The sequence below is a fragment of the Gymnoscopelus microlampas genome, assembly GCF_963454915.1.
Source record: "Gymnoscopelus microlampas genome assembly, chromosome: 7".
Taxonomy (NCBI): Eukaryota; Metazoa; Chordata; class Actinopteri; order Myctophiformes; family Myctophidae; genus Gymnoscopelus; species Gymnoscopelus microlampas.
Genome location: NC_139944.1, coordinates 13,804,157 through 13,824,218, shown reverse-complemented (window position 1 = coordinate 13,824,218; position 20,062 = coordinate 13,804,157). Strand labels below are relative to the sequence as shown.

The 20,062-nt window shown below is 43.1% G+C and overlaps 1 protein-coding gene across 2 annotated transcripts; it reads left to right on the top strand.

Annotated features, from left to right (window-relative positions):
- The first annotated feature begins 3,742 nt into the window (after positions 1-3,742).
- Positions 3,743-19,397, top strand: atrip (ATR interacting protein). 2 transcript variants are annotated; one of them, XM_084062609.1, is made up of 19 exons: positions 3,743-3,777; positions 5,207-5,499; positions 5,792-5,856; positions 6,286-6,456; positions 7,612-7,709; positions 8,352-8,509; positions 9,337-9,432; positions 9,737-9,839; positions 11,709-11,810; positions 12,881-13,009; positions 13,983-14,130; positions 14,299-14,355; positions 14,940-15,130; positions 16,149-16,291; positions 16,649-16,740; positions 17,177-17,260; positions 17,485-17,572; positions 18,286-18,498; positions 19,174-19,397. In XM_084062609.1, exons 2-19 carry the CDS (start codon positions 5,244-5,246, stop codon positions 19,239-19,241), a joined length of 2,262 nt encoding a protein of 753 aa, XP_083918735.1. In that variant the 5' UTR covers positions 3,743-3,777; positions 5,207-5,243; the 3' UTR covers positions 19,242-19,397. The 2 variants fall into 2 exon arrangements, with proteins under 2 accessions (XP_083918735.1, XP_083918734.1); XM_084062608.1 differs by having other exon boundaries at positions 9,334-9,432.
- Positions 19,398-20,062: the final 665 nt, after the last annotated feature.

Here is a 20,062-nt window from a genome sequence, read left to right as displayed (position 1 = left end):
ACACACACACATTTTCATGCAACAAAAACTGGTCTGCACTTTAGAGGGTTGAAGTGGACCAAGCAATAAAGAAAAGATGTGAGAATGAGGAGTTACATTCAGCTGAACTGATTGTATCCCCCTCTTCTCTCTTTCTGCTCTCTTCCTATTCCTCTGTCTGTCTGTCTGTCTCCTCTCTCTCTCTCTCTCTCTCTCTCTCTCTCTCTCTCTCAGGAGTGAGGTCCAAGTCTTCTCAGACTCAGGTCTTCTCTTGTTCAGACTCAGAGTGTCCTTACGCCTTCACGTCTCAGCTCTTCCTCCATAAACACATCAAGAGGAGCCACAACGACTTCTACTGGCAAATGGTGAGGAATGGACAGATCCCCTTCGTAGCCTCCTGTCAGCCAATAAGCAGCTCTGTAACCAGTCAGAAACAGGGAGACACAAACAGACCAAGACCTTACAGTCAGAAACAGTTTACCAAGACTACAACTCAAGCAGCAGATGTAAAAACACATCAACCGCCTTATACAGGAAAGACAACTCACACATGTAAACTGTGTGACAAGAGTTTCAGTAAGCGTGGTCACCTGAAGAGACACCAGTATATTATTCACACTGGAGAAAAGCTTTTCCACTGTAATCAATGTGACAAAAGTTTCAGTCAGTTATGTGATCTGAAGAGACACCATTACATCCACACTGGAGAAAAACCTTTCCACTGTAAACTGTGTGACAAGACTTTCAGTCTGTCAAGTCACCTGAAGACACACCAGGTTGTCCACACTGGAGAAAAACCTTTCCACTGTAAGCTGTGTGACAAGACTTTCAGTCGGTCAAGTAACCTGAAGACACACAAGCGTATCCACACTGGAGAAAAACCTTTCCACTGTAAACTGTGTGACAAGACTTTCAGTCGGTCAAGTCACCTGAAGACACACCAGGTTATCCACACTGGAGAAAAACCTTTCCACAGTAAACTGTGTGACAAGACTTTCAGTCGGTCAAGTCACCTGAAGACACACAAGCGTATCCACACTGGAGAAAAACCTTTCCATTGTAAACTGTGTGACAAAGGTTTCAGTGAGTTACGCAATTTGAAGAGACATCAGGTTTTCCACGCTGGAGAAAAACCTTACAACGTGTAATCAGTGTAAAAGCTGTTTCAATCAGTGAGGTCGCCTGAACAAACACCAGCATATTCACAACGAGGGATAAACACTGTCCACTGTAAACGGTCGGTTGGTGGTTATACAAGCAACATATTATTACGGCCATTAATACTACTTAACACTTTACGATAGGAGAGAAAACAGAAAGATATAGTATATTGTCAGTTGAGAGTGAGTTGACCATGCTAACACTAACCCACCACTGCAGAGGTCTGAAATGATAATGGCAACCCACCTTTTATAGAATATGACATTACATATAAGAAACGGAGTGAAAGAGTTGCAATTAGTGGCTCCTGAGCAGATTTAGTTGTGCTAAATCAAGTTTTTGATTTAATTTGCTTCATCACTTTATAGATCAGTAAGTTCACATGTGTTTCAATGTTTTATCATTAAACATAGCGGTAATCATTACAATAAATTCTTTCATGTTCCACTTTCTTTCATTTAGCCCATATAGTACCTCTGTAAACCCCTAGGGGCACTCATACCCCCATTTGAGAAATACTGCTCTACACCAAGAGCATAGTTGTCATATAATTGTCACTGAATGCAATATTTCCTGTAATGTTCCTCAGCCTGTGGCAGGTAGAAGGATCATTGTGTGTAGTTTTAACTGTTCTCTTTCAGCTTAGCAAATGAAAATGATTTTTTGTAATAAAATGTCTCATAAAAAACAATTAGCAAGGTGTGTTTTTAAGCAAAATGAATGACCAAGGCCTTGGTGAACAGATGCTTTTTCAAGGCTGCCACTTAACTACTTATAGGACCTCAATACTTAAAGGAGCACTTCACCCATTTTTAACTTTATCTATTATAATTGGTCCTCACTCATGCTCATTTTAAGATGGTCCCATTTCTGTCTACTTGCTCTGCGTCTCAGAGGAGGGCTGTGGACTGGACAGTTCAATATAATTGGTCCTCACTAATGCTCATTTTAATGATGGTCCCATTGATGGTGGAATACAAGCTAATTGAAAATACAGCCTTTCCTCTTCCTGAGCATGCTGAAATAGAAGCCATTGTTCTTGCATTCATTAAATCTTGTTCAGGCATTGACACTAAGGGTTGCCCACCTGCCCCTGACAGGTAAATAAAACTTGCGGGCAGGTGGAGTTTGCTTTCAGGTTGCGCGACCGGGCAAGTGCTCGTTTGAGAGGGACGTAACCGTCTATAAACACAACAAGCGATTTCTGTCTAAACACCTGAACGTGGCCAGAGCTCTGTCTTCTGATCTGTGGAATGTAAAATAAGAGCACTGTTTACCTATAATGTGCTGTTTTCACTGTCGCTACACTTACATTTATAAAATAACAAGTGTGAGCCCATAGTCATTTTCATAGCTATGTAGGTATTTGGCATAAAAAATGACATGACATTTTCTATCGCACAGCCCCAGAAAGTAAAAAATAAGTGTTAAATTGAACGGTAATTCAAAGTTTACCTATCATTTTATAATGGACGATTTACTTTTCGGGCAAGTGGGCATGACCTTTGGGCAAGTAGAACATGACCTGTACTTGCCCGACGGGCAAGTGCCTCTGAGACCTCAGAGTCAACCCCTGTTGTTATTGAAATCACCAAACCTGATGATGTCACTGCATGGTAGGCAGGTTTCTGAACTGTCCACAACCCTCCTCTGAGACACAGACAGAAATGGGACCATCTTATTATAATGAGCATTAGTGAGGAGGACCAATTATATGGGTTGGAAATGGGTGCAGTGGTCCTTTAATAAAATAGACCTGAGTTGCACTGTAGTACTTGGTCTGTGTGTGTGGTGTAAAAAGTAGCATACTCACATTTTTTTTAATTTTTAGATAGATGCTAAACTAATGATAATAAATTAATGATTAAATAAATGCTGACACTAGATATCCACACTCAGACTTAAGTTAACGCGTTGAGTTAACGCGATGTACAGGCTATTCCATGAATACATGCATAAAGTATAATCCATCACTTGCCCTGAAACATCACTGTCAGCCATGGTTCACATGACGCTTGTGTGAACCATGGCTAAATCCATCACCAGTGGAAGTGAATATAATGCATGAATATAGTTCTAATGAGTGGTGTGTCACTCTGTAGTCTAGTGCACTGTTTCCCAAACAGTGGGTCGGGACCCATGGCACATTATTATGGGTAAGAGTAAATTTCAAAATATGAAAAAAAAGATCCAAACATGCACATTTTTTCATGAAAGAAATTCCATAACTTAGAAAACAAATGTAGTGAAAATAGATCTACAAGCTCACAACGTGGCACGAAGCGATGCGTTGAGAGCTTGTAGATCAGCTATTTTCACTAGTTTGGGTCCCGGGTAAACGTCTAATTTCTCTTTTGGGTCTTGAGCTAAAAAGTTTGGGAACCACTGACTGGGCTAGTGTAACCAACCATCTGTTTGTAAACCTTATGCTGTGTGAACTGAGTTTTGTCCTCCTTGGCTCGCCGTACGACATCTCTAATTGGTCGGTGCGTGAGAGCATCCGCGTCTCTGATTGGCTGTACGGTCAGTGGGGGAGGAGAAGTTGGGAGGAGCGTGTCTCTGATTGGCTGTACGGTCAGTGGTGGAGGAGGAGCCGGGGGGAGCGGGCAGTGTGTCCAGGAACTTCACGTTAAACAGGTCAGAGTGTTATTTTATATACTTCTATATTACATTAACACACTGTTGTATTTTTGGGTCAGTTTGCTCTTAAGCTGTAATGGAGACGAACCGTCCATCACTGATGCTTTCTATTTTAATGATACATGTGTGATTTATTCATTGTACATATGTGTTTATGTACACGGAGAGGAAGCAGTTATTGTTTGTTGAATGAGAGTACAGACTCTAGCAGCTCGTTAAACACTGTAAACTAGACCAGTTAGCTGGCTGTTGTCGCTAGGTGTCCCTTGACGACGCACTCGCACTTTGCTAGCTTTGAACTGTGTGTGTGTGTGTGTGTGTGTGTGTGTGTGTGTGTGTGTGTGTGTGTGTGTGTGTGTGTGTGTGTGTGTGTGTGTGTGTGTGTGTGTGTGTGTGTGTGTGTGTGTGTGTGTGTGTTAATTATAAAACATACATTAACCACTTTAGCCATATTTTATACATAGGCTATTTGAAAGTAGCCGATCTACAAGCTTGTAGATCTGCTATTTTCAAACATTTTAGTACTTTTACTCTTGGTACTTTAATGCCAATACTTTTATCACTCAAGTGATATTTTGAACACAGGCATTTTACTTGTAACAGTGCATTTTTATATTGTCTTATTGCTACTTTTACAATATCTGAGTACTTCTTACACGTACGTGTGTGTGTGTGTGTGTGTGTGTGTGTGTGTGTGTGTGTGTGTGTGTTGGCATAATGAAAGTCAAACGCATGGAAAAGTTGGAAAATCTCCTAATTCAAACCATAAAATGAGGATAAAACAAGATGATGAAGAGTACAGCATGATGGTGTGTGTGTGGGGTCACTAGGGTGGGTGATGACTGATTTATGCGACTCACACCTGGCCTGGTGGGTGTCACTCACTGCACACACCTGTTGTACATCGATGCACACAGACAGGATCAATCACCACACAATCAGTCATCGCTCATCAGGTTAATTATCTTATTTCCATGATGTGGCTGTGTGTGTCTTGGTTCATTGATGTTAAAATGCATTATAGTACATGACCATGTATTTGTACATATCTCAAAAGAGAGAGCTGATTTCCATTAAACTGAGTTGACCAAACTTCTATCATTGGTTTCTACGCATGGGAACACAGTTTATTTTCTCCAAAAGTATCGCGATACTACGGCCTGGAGTATCGATACAGTATTGGGAAATAAAATATCGTGATATATTGCCCATCTCTTATCAGACGTGCTCTGAGCTTGTACATCTGCTGTTTTGAATAGCCAAAGTATAAATGGTGAAAGTGGTTCAAATGATTGTGATGCCATATTAAATAATTTTGCTGGGGATCCCCTGGAACCCACCCCCCACAAGGATCCCTGGGGGACCCCGGACCCCACTTTGAGATCCAACAATCCCTAATTTTCCTCTCTGCTCCTCTTCACCTCAGATCCTCCTCCTGTCTGACCCCGATCCCCCCACCCACCATGAGCTACCCCCCCGCCAAGCGCCCTCGGGGCCTCAACCACGAAGTGACCTCGGCAGCAGCAGTTGTCGACCCGTTTGGTGACGATGACGACTTCACCCAGGACGACCTAGACGAGATCGACGTCATCGCCTCGCAGGCCGCTCCCCCCGTCGCCAACGATAGGGTCCAGGCTTTCAGACCCCCCAGAGACCAGAGGCTGCCATTGGCCGGCGCTAAAGCCAATCAGAGCAGAGAGAATGGCAGAGAGAACGCTGGTATGTCGAATAGAGTCAGTGATGTACATACAGGATATGGTATAATTCAGTGGTTTTCAAACCCTTTAAAGTCAAGGACCCCCAAAATCAAAGAAATGCCATAAATAAAAGTAATGAAAATAGCAGATCTACAAAGTCGTATATCTGCTATTTTCACTAGTTTGGGTCACAGGGAGACATCAAATTTCTTTTTTGGGTCTCTCGAGCTAAAACGTGTGGAAACCACTGCCCTAGGGAATCTGCTCATCTACGTAGATGGGGTCTAAGTGCTTAACAATGTGTTGTTTTGCAGGGAGCTCAGACAGACAACAGTACTTCACCCTGTTGGAGGATCAACACAATGAACTGAAGAGAAAGGTACAAACAACACCCAACACTGTATGAGAGAGACATGCATGTCAGGTGTAAAAGATGGAATGTTGTTCATCTGGGGAAGTAGAGCTAGCCTGGCATTGGCCAGACTGATAACGTGGATTCACTCTGTTGATTTCTTCCTGATAGTGTCAAGTTAAGGCCATTCCACACCAATGCAACCGCTTTAGAGACCGTTGCAGCAGTCTGGACTGACCAGTTGCAGACCGGTGCCATTTGGGGATAGTGGTTGCATTGGTGTGGACTGGCCCTTAGTTTCATTTTAAGTTAGTCTATATACCTAGAGAATGAAGTGATGTCCTGTCTTATTGTGGAAACAATGAATATCTTGTCTGTCTTACTATCTCAATGGTAAAGCTACACAAGTACACAAGACCAAAGTGTGTGTGTGTGCGTGTGTGCGTGTGTGCGCAGCTGAAGGAGGTGGAGGAGGACATAGTGGTGAGGAACGGGGAGATCCGTGTGTTGCGAGACTCCCTGAAGAGCGTCCAACAGGAGAAGGACACACACATCCAGTCTCTGGTCCGTCTGGAGACCGACAAACAGACACAGCAGAGCAACAGAGAGGCTGAGCTGGCCAGGAAGGTAAGGAGACGGACACATGTCTGTCTGTCTGTCTTCTAATCTAATGCATCCATCCATCCATCTGTAAGACCTGAGGCCGATTCTACGAATGCATTCTAAATCAGTAGTTCTCATGCCTTCTAAATCAGTAGTTCTCACACTTTCAAGATTTTTCCAAAATGTTCAAAAATAACAGATGGGTTAACCGCTTATCCAGAATCGGGTCGCGGGGGCAACAGTTCCAGCAGAGAGCTCCACACTTCCCTGTCCCAAGCAACATTAGCCACATCCTCCTGGGGGATCCTGAGGCGTTCCAAGGCTAATGTGGAGATATAATCCCCCCAGCTGGTCCTTGGTCTGCCAGGGGGTCTCCTCTCAGTGGGACGTGCACCAAGGACCTCCCGAGGGAGACGCCTAGGAGGCATCCTTTACTATATTCCGGAACCACCGTAGCTGGCTCCTTTCCAGTGTCTGGTGGATGACTGAAATCCTCACCCTATTTCTAAGGGAGAGAGGCCAGCCATCTGTCTGAGAAAATTCTTTATTCTTTCGGTCATGACACACACAAGTCCAGGTGTACCTTGGGATTTTGTAACAACCACTCATTGCAATATATACTACAAGTTATGAATTTACTATATCAGTACTTTGTGCACACTCATTTCCCAATACAGAGGTAAATTATATACCCAAGACTTTAACCGCCTTACACCTGGTGTCCCTATTTTGGACATGTCATCATAGATGTTAACCCATTTTGGGCGGGAACCCCTATTTGTAACTATACCTTTCAAGACGGGAACCCCTTTTTGGGAACCCCTTTATATAGCAACATAATTTAAAAAACAAATGTTGTAGTAGTTTTGTAGTTTTTTAGAATCGGCCTCAGGTCTAAATGGGTTAAATGTAAATTGTATGTTAAGTGTTTTTTTTCCCCCACAACTTTTCAAAAATCTAGCAGATCTACAAGCTCACAACACATCACATGGCTGCAGGTCATGAGCTTGTTGATCTGCTATTTTCAGTAGTATGAATACAGCTGTGCCTTGAGATTGTGTCCATCGGTGTGCCTTGGGCACAACATTTAGAAAATCAATGTTTTAATGTAGTGTTTCATAATGTTGTTTTAGTAACACAGGTGGAATAACATTTACTTTGATTGTTTGTGTTGTTCAGGTTCAGTCCCTGCAGTCTGAGCTTCAGTTTAAAGAAGCAGAAATGATTGAGATGAAAACCAAACTCCACAGTAAGACAACAGCGTCTCCATTACAAAGGTTACTACTACTATACCATTACTATAGTCTTGTGTAGCCAGACGAACGAGATCTCCACCTACTGATATGTCTAATCTAAATTCACTGTACGGCCTTAAACAGTTGAGATGCTCCAGTTAGACTGTTCCGGGTGCCTGACACAGTGTCCAGCCACCCTCATCCTTCTCTCCCTGACCATGTCCGTGACCTTGTCCGTTACCTCTACGGAGGGAGGCCTCCGTTGAGGTCCATGTTTCTGATGTGGTCCGCCCATGTGACATCAAGTGCCATTGGTAGCATTCTTGTGTAGATGCCATCCAGGGCCTTTTCCTGCTCTGATTTGAGCGTCCCATGTCTCTGCCCCTATCACAGCAGTACTTCCGCTAACAAACCTACACCTACTGCTTGAAAACCAATCATGTCACCCTCCCAGTGTGAAGGACCGCCCCTAAAGTCCTTCTGGTTCTGCGATGCTGTTCTTTTTCCTCCTTCTTTTTTCCCTTCAAATTGTTTCCACTCAGTTGTAGACCATTCATTAAATGTAGATGTGTCAGTAAGAGGAGATCTCTGACCATCTGGCTACACAAGACTACTACTACTTACTACTGTAATTCCTCTTCTAAGTATAAGAACTGTCATTGCTCTTTCTTCCTCCCTCCCAAGTCCCAGAATGCATAGCGCCGTCGCCCAGGTGCACCCTGGGAGCAGCGGTGGCAGCAGCTCGGCCTCTCCAACAGGAAGAGCGTTCATCACCAAGGAGATGTTTGGAGCTCAGCTGCCCTCCAGAACCACACCTAGCAAACCCCCCAAAACCCACCAGGGTAGGTGTGGTGTTCTCATGTCGAGGACCCCCCCCAAACTGATATGTATTTGCCCTGAGGTCCCCCATCTGAAAAGGTTTTGTGCCAGGAAGACCCCCAGAAGAGAAGATTTATGTTATCAAATGATCAGAAATGTCCATAATATTGTTTATATTGTTTTAATAAATGGATAAAGTGGTTAAAATTATTGTGAATGATGCTATAACCACTGGTGTTGCCCACCAGAACCACAAAGGAACAGAACTAGAACTAGAACCAAATACAACCTGAACCAGAACTATGGCTCTTTTCCACTACGGAGGGTTATATTAACCCACAGCCGTCCAGAACGCATGATGTTCTGTGATGGTGGGTTTCCTTCACGTTTCTATTATGACAGACAATTCTCAATCACTGGCGTCTTCTACTTATAATTTTGATGCTGTTGGGTGGAAACCTTGTATGTTCAAACCGTTGAAAATAGAAAAAGAAACGAACATGGATCTAATGTAGTTATTTAGTCACAACCTCTTGTTAATACTTTTCATTGGTTCACTATTTATAAAACTGACCACTTTCTACCTGGCTTCCAATGTCAATGTAGGTGATAGCATTCTTTCAGAAATGGCAAAATAGCTGATCAATAAGCTCACAACGGGTCAGAATCAGGTTTATTGTCACATCACATGTTTACAGAGTAAAAAAGTGGGTGAAATTTGTTTCCGTACATCGTTCCCAAAGAGGAGGGGGAGGAAGAAAAGGGGGGGGGGGCAAGTGGGAAGGGATCACATTGCGATGAGACCGTCTTAGAAAGTTAAAAAAAATAAACTGTGTGTGTGTTCCAGCAGACAGACTGAGTCCCAGTATTAAATCCAGTGACAGACAGGAAGTTCATCCTGACCCCTTCCTGAGCTCCACCAGGCCTCTTCACCTCCAACACAAAGGTCAATACATTTTATTACTACTATTACTGCTGCTACTACTGCTACTATTACTGGTACTGCTGTTAATGTTACTAGTACTACTCTACTACTACTACTAATACTGGATGTTAACACAGTAATACTTTTTTTCATTTTAATGTTGTCATCGGATGTATTACATTTTTTAACTGTATTTTAATTATACTATCGTGTATCAATATTTTGCTGGTTTTGTGATGAACAGTTGTATACTTTAATTAGTCCAACTAGGGCATAATGAGCACAAAAAATAAGAAAAATGCTGATCCTCTGTTTTTTTTAATAGGTTCTGTTTTGCTGAGTCTGTTACTGCAGCAGAACCCTGGTCTGTGTCACCTGTTGTCTATCAGCCCTGTCTCTCTCAACACGCACCTACTGTACCGTAACACGTATGTACTGTACCTTAACACAGGGTCCCCACATGATTGTTTTTTTTGGGGGGGGGGGGGGGTCCCCAGATGACAGTGATGTGACAATTTAAGGACTTTTTATACCTTTTTAATACATAAAAAAAAGACAGAAAAAAAGACCAAACACCAAAAGTAATCAACTGTACTAAACTGCTCAAAAAAAGTTCGGAAACTTAACTTCGGTCAATTATATCTCCACTTTAATAAAACCAATTGGTATTGTGTTTTATATCATTTTATATCATCACCTTTACAAGGAGGTACAGCTTGTAAGGATCGGGCATTCGTGGAATGAGCTACACAGCTAAACGTGTGGGTAGCGCCTCCAAAAAATGTGCCAAAATCACCCAATATGCTTCTGTTGGTAATCGCTCTTGTTTTGAGCAACCTGCCAGCACACACCTGCTGAGAGGTGTGTGCCAGTAGTCACAGGTGTGTGACTGCCTCACAGGTGAGTGACTGGCACTTGAACATGGGTTTTGCAACTTTGTTAAGTTGGAGTGTGTATGCTCCAAGCACCAACACTGGCCCCATGGAAAGATGCCACGTTTGTCCCTTCAGGATGAGGCCTGTGCAATAGGGCAAGTGAATCAGAGTGACAGCATTATTTGGTGTCAGCCCAGGTACCATTTGCAAACTTAGGACCAAGTTCTGTGAGACTGGTGAAGTCAACAAGGAAGACAACAACCCAAGACCCCTTGCTTAACTGAGGAACCATAGATTTACAGGCCAGATTTGCACAACGGAACCAAAGACAGACGTCAAAGTTGCAGGACCCATGCTCAGGTGCCAGTCACACCTGTGACTGGCACACACCTGCCTGCAAATGGTACCAGGGCTGACATCAAATAATGCGTAATTTTCGTAACAGAACATCAGCTTCACTTGCCCTATTGCACGGGCCTTATCCTGAAGGGACAAACGTGGCATCTTTCCATGGGGGCAGTGTTGCTGCTTGGAGCATACACACTCCAACTCAACAAAGTTGCAGAACCCATGTTCAGGTGCCAGTCACTCACCTGTGAGGCAGTCACACACCTGTGACTACTGGCACACACCTCTCAGCAGGTGTGTGCTGGCAGGTTGCTCAAAACAAGAGCGATTACCAACAGAAGCATATTGGGTGATTTTGGCACATTTTTTGGAGGCGCTACCCACACTTTTAGCTGTGTTGCTCATTCCACGAATGCCCGATCCTTACAAGCTGTACCTCCTTGTAAAGGTGACTAATCAACGATAAAAATGATATAAAACACAATACCAATTGGTATTATTAAAGGGGAGATATAATTGGCCGAAGTTAAGTTTCCGAACTTTTTTTGAGCAGTTTATTAAAAACTGGTAAAACATCGGCCAATTTGTCAAATAATATAAGAAAGAGGCCGAAAATAGACAATCTACAAGCTCATTGCGAGGCGTTGAGAGCTTGTAGATCTGCTTTTCAGAATATTTATCTGTGGAACCGAGTCAAACTAAATTGAATGCCTCAACTGCATTCCAAGTGCTTGTCAGGGTGGCCGCCAGTTCAAATATGATTATTTTTGGGGGTCACAGCCTGATTAGGTTGAGAACCACTGCCTTAACATAGTGTATTATACTGTAACAGGTTAATAATGTGAATACAATTGGAATATTCCATATCTTAATTGTGCTATGCTTAATATGACTTATTCAGGCTACGGTGATGATAAAATGCAATTGACAGTTTGTTTATTCAGATTATTGTGTGAATATTTCAGTAGATGTAACATAGGAAATGTAGTGAGTTATTATGTTAACAGGGCCATGGTCTCTAGCAGCAGACCTGGGGTCAGTATAAATGTATAAATGAAGTTATTGTGTTAACAGGTCCATGGTCTCTAGCAGCAGACCTGGGTTCAGCCGTCTGTGTCAGCTGGCTGTCAGTGGTCTACATATGATGAACCAGATACACACCACACAACCACACAGGTAAGGTCTTTATTACAAACTTTAAGTGTGTGTGTGTGTGTGTGTGTGTGTGTGTGTGTGTGTGTGTGTGTGTGTGTGTGTGTGTGTGTGTGTGTGTGTGTGTGTGTGTGTGTGTGTGTGTGTGTGTGTGTGTGTGTGTGTGTGTGTCAGTCATCTATCCATCTTTTACAGTGTGAACATAATGCTTGAATTTGTTCCTACTTCTTTCAAATTCCAGTTCATCTTAGCTTCGTGGAATGGCTTTGGGAATTTGATGCCCTCTGGTGGCCGTTTCTGGTCCTTTTCAGCCTTGTATTCCACCATCTTGTTGGCTACGTCTCATGTCATTACTTTGAGTGGATCAGTGTCTGTGTGTATCTATTCTAAACCCAGTCTTATGTCTAGTTCATTGCTTAGTCTTTGGAGGTTCGCTGTGTGTTTGAGCTACAACTGCCTTGGACCCTTCTTCTGTGGCTGTGATTTTTCCTCCGGATGTAATCTGATAAAAGTAGAAAAAGTAAAAGTAGAAAGAATGCAATATTAGTGAAAGATGAAAGATAATAAAACAATTTAAAACTAGAAAATGTGCTCCTCGGAGCACAGGTCTCCGCCAGTGCTGTTCCTGATTAATCCTGTCTTACCTATTTATATTACATATTGTCACGTGTCACTTGACCAATGTTAGCTTGGCTGATGGAAGCTCACTTCAAAAAATATGAATGATTTTTTGAAGTGACACACCTATTTATAGGATTTTATTTCGTCATGCGTCTCGCTAGCCAATCAAAAGCATTGGTGACAACATATTGTCACGTGAAGCTTGACCAATGTTAGCTTGGCTGAGACGGACGGACACACGGAAGGACAAGAACGAAAACATACTCTCCACCTCTGGCGGAGACAATAACAATTTCTGGAGTGTTAATTACCTAACAACAAATTCAAACATTTCCAACACTTTCAAGATAAAAAAAAAACACGCTGTGAGCTTGTACATCTGCTATTTTCTTAATAGCCAACATATAAAATATCGCTAAAGTGGTTAAAATGATTTAGTGTGATGCTGTATTAATCTAAGTGTGTGTTTTCAGGTTGTGTCCAGGTGCAGTTCATCTCCTGCCTCTGTTGGACTTCCATCTGTCAGTGTTCTGCCAGGCTCTGGACTCTCCCACTGACACCACTGGCTCCAGCACCAACAAACGCTCTGGTCCCAGGATGAGGTATGTCTCTCCTACACCATGTCCCTCTCAGCTGTCCTACTGTCTGTCTCTCCTACACCGTCTCCCTCTCAGCTGTCCTACTGTCTGTCTCTCCTACACCGTCTCCCTCTCAGCTGTCCTACTGTCTGTCTCTCCTACACCATCTCCCTCTCAGCTGTCCTACTGTCTGTCTCTCCTACACCGTCTCCCTCTCAGCTGTCCTACTGTCTGTCTCTACTACAATGTCTCCCTCTCAGCTGTCCTACTGTCTGTCTCTCCTACACCATCTCCCTCTCAGCTGTCCTACTGTCTGTCTCTCCTACACCATCTCCCTCTCAGCTGTCCTACTGTCTGTCTCTCCTACACCGTCTCCCTCTCAGCTGTCCTACTGTCTGTCTCTCCTACACCGTCTCCCTCTCAGCTGTCCTACTGTCTGTCTCTACTACAATGTCTCCCTCTCAGCTGTCCTACTGTCTGTCTCTCCTACACTATCTCCCTCTCAGCTGTCCTACTGTCTGTCTCTCCTACACCGTCTCCCTCTCAGCTGTCCTACTGTCTGTCTCTCCTACACCATCTCCCTCTCAGCTGTCCTACTGTCTGTCTCTCCTACACCATCTCCCTCTCAGCTGTCCTACTGTCTGTCTCTCCTACACCGTCTCCCTCTCAGCTGTCCTACTGTCTGTCTCTACTACAATGTCTCCCTCTCAGCTGTCCTACTGTCTGTCTCTCCTACACCATCTCCCTCTCAGCTGTCCTGCTGTCTGTCTCTACTACACTCTCTTCCCTCAAGCTCTCACTGTCTGTCTCTCCTACACTGTCTCTGTCTCAGCTGTCCTGTTGTCTCTCTCCTACACTGTCTCCCATTCAACCGTCATACTGTCTGTCTCTCCTACACTGTCTCCCACTCAACCGTCATACTGTCTGTCTCTCCTACACTTGTCTCTCTCTCAGCTGTCCAACTGTCTGTGTTTCGTACCCTGTCTCTCTCTCTCAGCTGTCCAGGGCCAGGGGTCAGTGTGGGTGTTGGGTTTTCGTCGTTGGACGCCCCCTGTGGACTGGAGGACCATGGAGGTGTTGGACTGGAGGAGAACGGCCTGGCGGCACTCCGGGTCCTCCATGTACTGCTGTCTTATAGTGCTGAGGTGATAATGACAACATGATCATCCTTCCTTACTACTAATACTACTACTGCTGTGGGCAGCAACTGTAATCTGCACAGTTACTGTACGCTGTTGCATCTACAGTAAGTTGTTGCTATTGGTTCCAGATTGACATGCTGCTAACCTTTGACATCCACACTTTGTCCCCAGGTGGTAGAGGCGGTCCTTACAGAGTCCAAACAGGAAGAACAAACTGACCAACACACGGTAACCACATGGCTGCTCTTAACCCATGATCCTTTGCTCTTAACACAGTGCAAGGATATGTGAAGAAGGAGAGGACAGATTCAGTACGACACCTTCTCGGTCCAGCGATTCCAGCTGGCAGATTTGGATGCAATGCATTGAAGTCAATGAGAGTCGAGTGGGTTATTGTTAAATAATGGGTTCATGAAAATAAAAGAAGATTCATCACATGTTTTGTGATGTCTTTAGTCTGTTCCTCACTGGTATGTCTAGCCTGGAAACCTGATGAATCTGCCAGAGAGAAAGTTGCCCTGTCAGAAATATGTTTTATGTGCTCTTTAGATAGTTCAATAAAATGATATAGTGAACACATCGAAAAACAATAGACCAGAAAACCTAAGATATGTCTTCCCTATGATATGTCTTCTTTTATTCCAGTTTCCCTCTCAGTGTGTCTATGGCATATGCTATGGCGTAGAATGTCTGTCCTTTCCTTATTGTGTGTGTAACTGGATAACAAAACGACAAAGTCAGCCTAGGGTTTCCTCAATCATTCATCAATCATAACACAGAAAACCATGAATGTTTGTTTTTCTGACCTTCAGGCTAACATGTCAACAGACAGAAAAACTACAACCCCTCCAGCTGAAGGACTACAATCCCAGCATACTTTGCTGCAGTACGTGTTGAGGCTGTGTAACCCAGGCAGCTGTGGTCCAAGACAAGTTGTGGTCCAGACCGCCGTCAAAACGCTGTGTGTTCTGACAGAACGCACTCCACACACAAGCTCACACAGGTACACACACACACTCACGCAGACACGCTCACGCAGGCATTAACACCTGCAGTAGTATATAAGATCTACTGTATGTAAGCTCTCATTGCTATAAACAATATTTATATTTTTGAAGTGTTGAATAGCTCTATATTCCCATAATAATCATTGCTATATAGTGTTTGTTCAGTAACGGGTCTCCCGGTCTATTCAGCTCCTTAATAAACAGAAATAAACAGAAAATAAATGTTGAGGTTGGGATTACATTTTCATCCAATCAGGACAGAGAACTCCTACACCTACAGGATAAACAAGTGAAATTAGAAGCGATGAAACAAATAAATAAGCTGGCCAAATTGGATTCTCTCCTAAAATTTGTTAGCCTGAAAACCACTGATTGGTCTGTAACTCCTCGGTTTGAATACATCTCGCTCACCCCAGAGTTGTGGGTGACCAATCAGAGCCCACTATTGTAAGTGGGAATTATTTTGCTGCAACGTTTAAATCTGTTTGTAACCGCCTTCATGAATGAAATGAATCTTCCACACCGAAGTTCCAGACTAATATCTACGCAGTGATATTAGTCTGGCCATGCCAGGCTAGAAATGTGTAACCCACCTGAAAATAAATATATATATACTGTGTATATACAACACACACACACACACACACACACACACACACACACACACACACACACACACACACACACACACACACACACACACACACACACACACACACACACACATATAATGTGTGTCCTGATTATTAAAGAGATGGAGAAACGTGGAGACCCCTGTTACTGAACAAACACTTTATAGTAATGATTACCATCACAATATGGAGCTTAAACCTTTTTTCTTTTTTTTCTTTACAAAATAAAATAAAACATTTTCTTTTTTTAAACAAAAACATCACTTCCCTATCTTTAAGTATAGAAATATTATTCCTATAATAACAGTATTTGATCTGTCTCTCTCTTGTTTGTGTGTGTGTGTGTTTGTGTGTGTGTGTGTGTGTGCGTGCGTGCGTGTAGGTTGCAGTGTGTGTTGTCCAGTGGTGTGTTGTTAGTGTGCATGTCAGAATACAGTTGTGTACAGACGGTGTCAGAGTGTGTGTGTGTTCTGAGGTGTGTAGCCCAGCATGAACACCTGGCTCTACAGCTGTGCTCTCAGAACGGTCAGTACACCCAATACCTATTCTTCTACTACTTCCATTACTCCTTTACTCCTACTACTACTACTAATTGTACTTCTACTTTATAGAAGTGCAATCTACTAATATGTAAGCCTGAGTTATACTTTGTCGCTGATGGGTAGAAACCTCTTATCTCCATATGTTAACTGTTTGTGTTTTTTCCCTACTTCACCTACTTGATCATACTACAGCATGACACAAAAGCTTCAAAAGTAGCAGATCCACAAGCTCGAAAGGTGGCGCTGAGCGAAGCGCTGAGCGTTGCGCTGAGCGATGCGCTGAGCATCGCATTTCGAGCTTCGAACGGAAGTTTAATGATTGTGTGTGTGTTTTTTGTAGATCCCTGTTTGTTTCTCAACTTATTTGACTACATCAGAACCCGACCAGACAACCGCAGCGCATACACACACTGGTCCGAACTGGACCTGCAGGTAACACACACACACACACACACACACACACACACACACACACACACACACACACACACACACACACACACACACACACACACACACACACACACACACACATGCACGTAAGCACACGCACGACCCCAAGTTGGTCTCGGCCGAGGATGTGCGGTGTAACACAATTCAAATGCCGGGGGGAAAAAGGAGTCGAGATTATTTGAATGATTAATCAATCAATTGTGTTCCGGCCTGGATCAATTATTTATTGGTATCACAATGACAACTATGATAACACATGTTTCAAGATTTATATTAATGCTTATATTAATGTATTAATGTTATCATTTTAATCGTAGTGTATTGTCAATTATTTGGCCACTTGCAACACCGTCGCAGACTCGCACCCCACCCTTTTATTGTATTGATAATGATGATGATGTTATTGTTGTTTCAGGTGATCAGACTGATCAACACACTGTTGACTCACACCACACACACACAGCCTGTGTTCAAACACACCTGTCTGTGCTACACCAAGGTAAGAGACACACACACACACACACACACACACACACACACACACACACACACACACACACACACACACACACACACACACACACACACGCGTCTAGCATTCCAGCTGCCAGCATTGAGCCAATGATAGATCTCGCTCTCTCTCCAGTATAACTAAATGTCACACTCTTTCCAGTCTCTCTCTCGCTCTCTAAAGAGAGTCTAACTGAATGTCTCTCTCTCCAGGTGGTTCAGATTGTAGTTATCATTCTTCACCGTCAGTGGTTGGAGATCAGAGACACAGAGATGCCCCCCGAACACACATACACATCAGGTAACACACAAGCATACGCACGCACGCACACACGCATGCACGCACGCACGCACGTGTACACGCCTATCAATTTATTTAATGTCCCGGTGAGTTTAACGTTTTTTTAATTAAAAAAACAACCAAAATAGTGGCATTTTGGCATTTTTTTATAAATGTTTTCCTAATATTTTGGCATTGATTACACGTTGAATGGCGATCTATGTTTTTTCTATCTATGTTTATTCTTATTTAGACTACTAACCTTTGTGTGGATGTATGCACATACTGCCTGTCAGAAATTCTAAAGTAAATAATATGATATGATAATGATAATGTCTTAGTAAGTGTTTTTTGGCACATTATTTGTAGTGTTAGATCTCTGCTCACACATTGGAATAAAAAGTGCTCATGGGCTTGAAAAAGTTGGTTACCACTGCTCTATAGCAATGATTACTATCAGAATATAGTGCTTTAACCTTTTAACAAAATACTTTTTGTTTTATCCAAAAAAGATAACTTAAGTTATTTGTCATATCTGCCCTCTGGCATTTTTCTTTACGAAGCCTAAATGCCAAACAGAAAGGTATTTTATTCCCATGTTCCAATGTTCAATGCCAAAAAACACACTTAAATCATTGATCACAGTTATTTGTGTGACAAGTAATCGTCAAGTACCTGTAAAATTCCGTTATCGTGAACAGCCCTGATTCTGTTCTAATGTTTCTGTTGTCCAGGGCAGAGGGAGCGGTGGCAGCCTGTTCCCCGGGCGCGGGGCTCTTCTCCTGGGGTGAACTTGCTGCGGGAGTCCCTGGTTCTGCTCCACTGGCTGCTGCTCAACCACGGCAGCTTCTCTGAGAGCGTCCGAGCCATGCTGCACATTTACGACCAGGTCATCCCTGCTCTACGAGACACCCTGAGGACCCTGCCTGACCTGACCTACACCGAAGGTACACACACACACACACACACACACACACACACACACACACACACACACACACACACACACACACACACACACTACTTGACACTGATGGAGAGATTAACGGTACTATTTAAACACTGTCGTCTCTGTTGGGTGGAAACCTCATATGTCCAAAACTATTACTTTTCAGCATTCAAATTCAAAAATAGCAATAAGCTCGAAACACGGCTTGTAGACGACCGACCATAGACCTCTTACAGTCTATGGTCGTGTTGCGATATTGTGATAGTTGATATAGAACTGAGCTCCTAAATGGGGCGTCAGTGGCTCAGGGGTAGAGTGGCCGGTAGAGCGGCCGGATGGGAACCACGAGGTACCCAGTTCGATCCCGGGCTCCCCCAGAGTTAGTGTTGAAGTGTCCTTGAGAGAGCCGCTGAACCCCTAATTGCTCCCGATGAGCAGGTTGGTGCCTTGCATGGCTTCCACCGACCAGTATGAATGTGTGTGAATGTAATGCACAATCTATGTAAAGCGCTTTGGATAAAAGCGCTATATAAATGCACCATTTACCATTTTAAATAATCTCAGAAAGGTTCAAATTTAAAATATGAACTATTTAAAATTGTGCATTATATTTCACTTCTCCACTACTTTCCATCTGACCTTCAGCATTATTCTACTTCCTGTTTCCTGTCAGAGCTGGCCCTAGAGGAAGTCTGCCGGCCAGAGTCGGACTTCACAGACGCCATGGATACTGACAGCTGATTGGTCGCCGTCACTGCTCCACCAACCAGGTTGACCAACTTGACGGCCATAATATCATGATGAAACACTGTGATCACTATTGGTTATTGATTATGCCTGACTGCCATTTCTACTGGAAACTGAACATGTTTTAATGTTGTTAAATTAAAAGGAATTGTTCCAGAACTCTTCTGCTGGTTTTCTATTCTTAGAATCGAGTTAAGTGGTTTCAACTGGTACTGGTTACCTGTATTATAAGACATTTCACACCAAGCATGCATTTACATCGTCTCTGTCGGGTGGAAACCCCATATGTCCAAAACTGTGACTTTTCAGGATTCAAATTCAAAGATGGCAAAAGTAGCAGATCTACAAGCTCAAAACGCGCCGCTTCACGTTTCGCGCTGCGTTTCGAGGATCTGCTACTTTTGTTCTTTTGTCTGACGTAGTAGTATGATCAAGTAGGGTATTCATTTACCAAAAAACATAAAAAGTTAGAATATGGAAATAAGCGGTTTCTGCCCAACAGCAACGATATATTGCAACATAGGTTTTCCAGAAAACTGTTAGGATTTAAAAGGCATTTGTAGAATCGGCCTCAGGTCTTAATGGGTTAATGGAAATATCTTGCTACAGGTCAAATGACATCATTTAACCTGATGTTGCTCTTGAATTTCTCCCATTTCTTTACACCTGTGATGTGATATTTCCACATAGTCATGTTATTGACTGATTTGGAGGCAGTTCATGCAATGGATTGCATTAAAAAAGTATGAAAAGTGTATTTCTACTTTGGTCGACCTTAGTCGTTGTAAATGTGTCACAAGCTTGGCCTCTGCCTC

Bases quoted from the DNA above. Each gene is read 5' to 3' on its own strand.
- atrip (XM_084062608.1), top strand. From the start codon at position 5,244: ATGAGCTACCCCCCCGCCAAGCGCCCTCGGGGCCTCAACCACGAAGTG. The intron at 8,510-9,333 runs GTAGGTGTGGTG...TGTGTGTTCCAG, and splicing joins ACCCCCCAAAACCCACCAGG to CAGACAGACTGAGTCCCAGT. The intron at 14,131-14,298 runs GTGATAATGACA...CTTTGTCCCCAG, and splicing joins TGCTGTCTTATAGTGCTGAG to GTGGTAGAGGCGGTCCTTAC.